The 7,500-nt window shown below is 45.8% G+C and overlaps 1 protein-coding gene across 1 annotated transcript in view; it reads right to left on the bottom strand.

Annotated features, from left to right (window-relative positions):
• Positions 1 to 2,323: 2,323 nt before the first annotated feature.
• The window catches only part of vax2 (ventral anterior homeobox 2), a 22,682-nt gene continuing 17,505 nt past the window's right edge, over positions 2,324 to 7,500 (bottom strand). The window contains exon 3 of the mRNA XM_030780911.1: positions 2,324 to 2,830. Within this exon, the coding sequence (XP_030636771.1) occupies positions 2,324 to 2,830 (507 nt within the window). The remainder of the gene's footprint in view (positions 2,831 to 7,500) is intronic.

Here is a 7,500-nt window from a genome sequence, read left to right as displayed (position 1 = left end):
TATCGAGAGGAGGGTTCAAGGATATGACATCGCTGCTTTGACAACAAATAGTTCTTCTGCTTGTCTCCCCGGGTCACGCAGAACCAATTGCTCTTTCATCAGAAAGGGCGACAGGGTCAGTCCATCAGACACAAGTAAACACGGAATCGAGACACCCTCTCTCTTAGACATGTAGTCGAGTAACATCAAAAACCACACTTTAAAAAGGACATCCATTACAAAACACAAGTGCACGAGCAAACAGAATTCCTTGAGTATGAAACAGGACAGGATAAACCAATCTCAAAGAAAAAGTGGGAGAACCAAAAAAAAAAAAAAAGAAAGGAGAAGAAGAAGAGGGGAGATGAGTCAAACCGCAAACAGCTCAGCGGTGCTCTCCTGGCCCGGTTTAACTCAGATGTCCATATTTCATGAGAGGACCAGTGAATTATGCATGGTGCCTATTGAAAGTAACACAGTGTTGGACAACAGCGCAGCAACTGGATGATTCAACAAGAGTTGCCGCGGCGATAGAACTTTCCGGTATTGTGACAGCACAGTGCCAGAGGGCGATGCTCTCACAATGACCAGAGTTTCCTCGCGTCCGCGCAGCCTACCTTGTTTCAGTCACCTGAGCCACTCTCTTTTTTTTTTTTACTGTCTTTAACCTCATGGCTTTTTTTTTTTTTTTTTCATTTCATCCAAGGAATGAGTCTATTCAAACACGCCAAAAAAAAAAGACTGGTGATTGGAGTCACACCTTGGCCTTGGTTCAATACTGCCTGACAATAGCAACTGATTGCAGAGAGCAGTTTCTTAATTAGTGTTAGCCAATGGTAACTGATGGCCTCGCGAAAAGATTTTCGTTTCTCTTTGTTTGAGGCAGCATTTTACAATGTCACATCCTGAAACTGTTGTCAAACTGCAAAGAGCGTCGGACATTAAACAATACAGGAACTGCACAAAACCTATAACTTTTCTTTTTTTGTGTTTTTTTTTTCCCCAAAACGTAGCATGGTCTACAACCCATCCAGCCAATTAACTACTAATTTATCCCATGAAAGAGCCTCAGCAGTGCAAGCCAGATTCTTGGTGACCCAGACAGGAGCAAGGTGGAAGAGACATCTTAAAACAGTGGATTGTAGTATGTGGAAATGTAGACTTTTCATTTTTTTTGTGAAAACAGACTTAAAACTATGAGGAAGAAAATCTTAAAAGTTCAAAAATAATCTATGAAAAATAAAGTGCTTCAGAACAAAAGTAATAAAGGAATAGTGAGAAAGAGGGACTGGATTTTTGCACCTTTTTGATGCCCATGAATGATCATTAATACTGAGTCTTTCATAGTCACTCCAAAAGAAAAAAAAATGCTGCTTTTCACATGGAAATCAAACAAACCTATGATCCGACTAGTCGAGGTTCTGACGACTGAATTTATGAAAGCGAGAAAAAATTCGTGACATTCCGTAATCCGTTTGGAACGGGGTAAGTGCACAAAGTCTCGGAGGTGGAGCTGAAACATTCAACACCTTGACTGACAGCACTATGGACAAATCCTCTCACTCGAAATTAGCCCTTTGTGTCACTTGTAGCACATCAATTGGCCGTGTCATTTTCACCGGGCGGGGTGGGGGGGGGGGGTGGGGGGGCAATAACAAACACATCGGTTCTGAGCCAGGCGTCACAGGCTCTGGGCACTCCGGACACTGGAATGTGTTGTGGTATGCTGTTTGCTTAAAAGCAGCGTTAAAAAACAGAACCAAAAAACAAAAAGGCATAGTATGGTAAATCAGACGTTACTGTATGGTAATAATCAAACCTTAGATCCTTTCTCTTTTTTTTCAAACACATTTGGATTAAGGTTCTGTCATTTGATTTTTTTTTTTTTCACACTCACAATTACAGTGTTGAGCTCGCAACATACACAGAACTTTTGTCAACAGGAAGAAGAGTGAACATCAGTGGAAGTAGGTCTAGAATTACGTACTGGACCAATCATGGTTAAATATACAATCACGCGCTCTACGAATCCTCACGTTTATACACAGTTCTCACACACAGACAAACACGCACACGCACATACGCACGCACACACAACTCTTTGACCAACACTCACATCAGTATGTATGTGGCCTTCTTCTATTGTGTTACCATGGTTCTTTGCCCATGGAGCAAAATGAGGAAGCAACTGTATGGGAGCATGGGGGCAAAAGTTTAAAATGGAGGTGTAGGCTTAACAAAAGTCTTTCTCTCTCTCTCTCTTTCTCTCTCCTCCGGTGTTCTTCCGAAGCGGAGGCAGAAGGGCCAGTGCTGACGTAAATGGAAGCAGTCCACCGGCCTCCCCTTAGGAAATGGTTTTCTTCCCACCCAAGTCCCCGTCCTTTCGTTCTAACCGCGTGTACGGCTCGAAAGCGGAGGATCCACAGCCGTACCCAGCGGAAAGTTCGTGATGGGCGCCGCCTAGGAGGGGCATGGAGAAGCAGAGGGAGGGGGGCGGCACGCCCAGGCGCGGAGAGGGCGGAGTCCCGCCTAACGAGGATAGCGACAGACCAAAAGTCCCGCCTCCTCCTGCCACCACCCCCGGAGGAGTGGTGGAGCTTACCCCAGAGGAGGAGGAGGAGGAAGAGGAGGAGACGGCCGGGCTGCCCAGGAGAGAGCCGTTCCCCGGATGAGAGGAGGCCAGGAGAGGGTTGGGAGGCGGGGCGGGTACAGACAGCAGACGACCCTGCTCTAAGAGACGCAGGATGTTACAGGTGGCCAGGGATTCGGAAGTGGACGAGGAGCGTTTGTCTGTGTCCTTGGTCTGATCCTTCTTCTGCTTGGTGCGGCGGTTTTGGAACCACACTTTCACCTAAGGGAGAAAAAAAAACAGCGATGAAAATATTTGTTTGACTGACAAGGGAGATGGAATGAGGATATCGCCAAAGACACCAAGGACTCGCTCGCTAAAGAGATTTATTACGCGCGTATGATTTTCTAACATGATATGTGTAGTGGGCAGTTCAAATTCAATCCATAGATTATGCAAATACAAGTCTATCTAATAAACCAGATTTGACTATTTATCAAGAGAAAGAAATATTACACGTGTTCCAAACCCAGACAAAAAAAACCTTGGCAGAGTTGCCTTTTTTACAGTTTTTTTTTTCTTTTACCACTGCGAAAAAAAAAAAAATAAATACACAGAGACAAAAAAAAGACAACTTCTGTGCAATTCAGGCATCTGGTGCGCGTTCAACCCCATGACAGTCCGTGACAGAAGAGCTAGGTCACAAAGAGTTCTGAACTCTGGCTAACCTTGTTCGCCATGTTTAATTCATGCAAAAGAGCTTCAACGTATAGCGTGTCCCGGGGCTAGGGGTGGCGCTCGGGGAGTTGGCGAGCGACGGTGGTTGGGCGAGCGGTTGCTGAGATCAAGCGCTGCCTTATAAACAGCGAGAGATCCTGGGCATGAAAAATGCATCTCCACCCTGACCGACTCTGTCCTCCACCTTTCCCCCTGACACCAAGTCCTCTCCTCGCTGGCGGTGAATGTGGCAGTCGCAATGATATCATACACAGCCAAAAAAAAAAGAAACCCAAAAGCAATGTTTTAGTACAGACCTGGATTTGAATCAAGGGAACTACATTAAATCTAACCCGGTTCGATTTCGATTATATCACGATAGTCTTGTAGAGTATGCGCCACGTGGGTCTGGCTCAGCGTTCTGTTGTTGCAGCGCCCACGACGCAAGTCTTAACACGAGATACTGAAGGCAAATCAGTGAGTTGTTTTCTTATGTGTTATGACATATACCCACATCATTATCGCTGTGTCTGTGCTGTTCTTTAAGTCAAGTCAAGTTCCTGACTTCAGTCTGACTTCATATCAGTGTGTTTATAAGGGAACGTTAGAAAAAGAAAAAAAAAAACAGAGGCCTGTTCAAATTTGGCTTCAGCCCGAATCGCACGAGACGTGTCCGCACGCGAAGGTGACATCTGAACGCACCCGGGGTCATACGCCGAACGCACAGACAGGAACAACTATCAGCTCTGTAATCCTCACCATCACACATCCACATGACCTAGAGCGGCCTTAACGTGGTCAAAACAAGCACAAATACAAGCACATCACATCACACACCATCCCTCCTTCACACTCACAGACACACACACACACACACACACACACACACACATATATAAATATAAAGACAAACGATGTCATCACATATCCACAAAGAGGTAAGCCCCTGATAGCTGCATAAGACCCTACCCAGACAACAGCTACACAATCCACATAAATAAATTAGAGGGCTGCCAGAGCTGAGCAGTGAGATCATGAATCCAGCTCCACTATCAGTGTAAAGATAATGGGATTGAGAGAAATCACCCCCCCCCCCCCCCCAGGCTTAAAGTAGGACGCTCACGACACACCATAATCTAAAGAGCCTTCTGTTCGCTGATGGTGCCTGTAAAACCAGCACGCTTGTCAAGTGCTTGCATGTTTGTTTGTTTGTGTATGTATGTGTGTGCGTGTGTGTGTTTGTGTGTGTGTGTGTGTATGTGTGTGAGAGAGAGAGATAGAGAGAGAGAGAGAGAGAGAGTAATCCATACTAGAGATGCATAGTCCATTTTCTTAAGGGCAACAAATATGTAGTTACTGACATGACATGACATGATCAAATAATTGATTATTTTGGACGTGAGATAAGGCAAGAGTAAGGAGAGTAATTATGAATTCTTTTAAAATCCAGCGTGTTGGACCGACTGTTTTTTCCATAAAAGAAAAATATGTGTGTGTCCATGCGTGTGTGAATGCGTGTGTGTGTGTGTGCGTGTGATTGTGTGTGTGTGTGTTTGGGGGGGGGGGGGTCAGATATTGATAAGTACAGATATTTTTTTTTCTATATTTGTCGGTTTAGAGTCATGTTTGAATACAGGACTGCGGTGACTGCACAGTGCAACGTGTGAAAAGTAGCCACTTAAATTTTGGCTCTGGTGACTTTAATCAAACATTTACCGATGAGTGCTGTGAACCATATGGATGTTTTTCAAAATCACATGGTTAATCACTGCTTTAACGAGTCCAAAACCATAGTTATTTAACCGTTAATCCTCAAGATTAGCATATGAGAGCAAGCAAGCAGTACATTACGTGTTCAGTTTCTCACCGTGACTCCATGACTTTTTTGGATTCTGCTAAAATTATTTTGATATATTTCATTTTTAAAAAAAATCGATGTAGAATCTCTACAACGCATAATCGACGACTCTGACCTGTCTCGCACCGCACCATTTACATACATTTACATTTTTTCGTCCAAAGCGACTTACAAGCGAGTCAAAACACCTCTCAAGCGTAGAGCTACTGAGGAACTGGCTGTAGTATGAGTGCCGCGGCTAAATTCGGCGTCTGACGAAACACCGGTGCTAGAATGGTTGAAGCAGGCGAACGCAAGGGACATAACGGCCCAACACCGGGCCCCAGCGCAGGGCGGTCAAGACGGGGTGCCACGCCCATCTCGCCTTAACCAGAACGCGTGGTGACGTGATGTCGACGGCGAAGGGGGGGGCGCAGTTGACACCACAATTATTTGGTCACTAAGTAGACCGCCGTACATTGTAGGAGAGAAGAGAAAATCAAAGTAGCTCAAGGGCCCAAAATTGTCACGGGTCCACAATGCAACCGCATTACCTGCTTACCGCTAGTTACGCCACTGGGTGAAAGAGTACATTACGGTCAAAGACAGGAACAAACAGTGCTCAATGGAAAAAATCCAAGAGAACCTGCCCTCGGCCAAGGTGGAGGATGAAGCCGTGTTAATACTTAGGATGCTATCAACACTAGTCAAATAAACGGATACACTACCGCAATAACAACAAAGCAGGTCTGCAGCACCTCAAACGATGCTTTTTTTTTTTTTGCATCTTTGTAATTGTGCTCTCCACCTCGCTGCATTCGCAACCGTAGGTTTCCAAACGTCGACAGCCTTCCGCGGGGGGCTCCGCCCACCGGCTGTCATTCGACGCCGTCAGCCGCCGCGTGGGCGTGGCCTCACCTGGCTTTCGTACCATGGGTCTGAGCATGAGAAAAGCCCCGGGCTTTAGCACGGACTTTACAGGGAAAAAATGATGAAAAAAAAAAGGAGGGGAAGAGAAGAAAGCAAATCTCTTCCAGCGTACATCTACACTATTGGAATTAAATCCCCTTTAATGGGATCCAGGGTTCAGAGCTAGGGCAGAGATTACAGAGGGCAGATCTACGTGACCTGGATTTGCCCTTACGCTAGTTCCACTCCACTACAATCCACTGTAAAGCAGCGCAAATACCAAATCACGCTAAACATGACTGCGCTACGTGGCACAGAGGTGAACCGCACCATGGTGAAAAGCACTATACCGCACAGAAGTGCGCCAGAGCAAAACACACGACGTTACATCACTCCAAAACAGGATGTCACACCACACCGGACCACACGACACCACATTGAACTATATATTACAATACACGCAACGCGCTACGGCCAGTCCAAACTAACTTACTTCACAAACTGTAAGGCAGCAAAGTGATGGAGATTACACTCGGAATGAGAGGAGCTGGCAAAATGATGGGGTGGGGGGGGATGAGTGGTGCATGTGACTCCGCAAATGTCCTCCCTCATTCTCATTTAGACCATTATCAGAGAGTTGTGACGTTTGTCTCCACGGGACTTGTGCTGGGGTCTACCTGATGTAACATCCTGTGGGCTCATTTGACATCCACTCTCATCCGTACGCGTCCCTCATCCCTGTCTGTCCCTCTCTGCATGTGCGCCGAGGGGTTCGGTTCGTTCCCTAAAAAATTTCCCCCGTTTTTTTTTTTTTTTTTTTCCCCCATCACCGTAAGATCTGGTTAATTCAACCGTTAACGACTTTACTCACGGCATACCATACCAGACCGCTCTTTGGAGCGGAGGGCTGAGTAATTTAATCTTTTAAAGTGACCTGACGATGGAAAAGCCAGCGAGGTGGACACCTGCTGATTATCTCTCTGCCACTTTCTGTGACCCTGGTCGAGGCTTAGCGAGCCCCCTCTGGCCCTCCGCTGATCCCGCGCATGTGATATCACTCCACTTGGTACATGGAGGAGCAGTGAACACAATGACGCATTCTGTGGGGTTTTTTTTTCTTTTCATTTTTTTTTTTTTCTGACCGCTCCCTGACCCTTAGTGGCATCGGAGGTTGTAGGTCAGATCATAGCGCGGAGGAAAGACTTTCCTCTCAGATAAAGACATTAAATATCCTAAAGTATAAATGCTGGCCATGAACACATATGGCTACAGCATATGGGTAGTAAAGTACACATACAAGTTGCATATCTGGGTCTCGGCCAATTGCATGTGTGAGTCTATCTGTGTGTGTGTGTGTGTGTGTGTGTGTGTCTATGTGTGTGTGTGTATTAGTGTCTAAGTGTCTATGTGTGTATGTAGTTGTGTCTATGTGTGTGTTCACACATGTGAGTGTGTGTGTATGTGTGTGTATGTGTGTGTGCGTGTATGT

This window comes from Chanos chanos, chromosome 7 (genome assembly GCF_902362185.1).
Source record: "Chanos chanos chromosome 7, fChaCha1.1, whole genome shotgun sequence".
NCBI lineage: Eukaryota > Metazoa > Chordata > Actinopteri > Gonorynchiformes > Chanidae > Chanos > Chanos chanos.
This window is presented reverse-complemented; position numbering and strand designations above follow the sequence as displayed.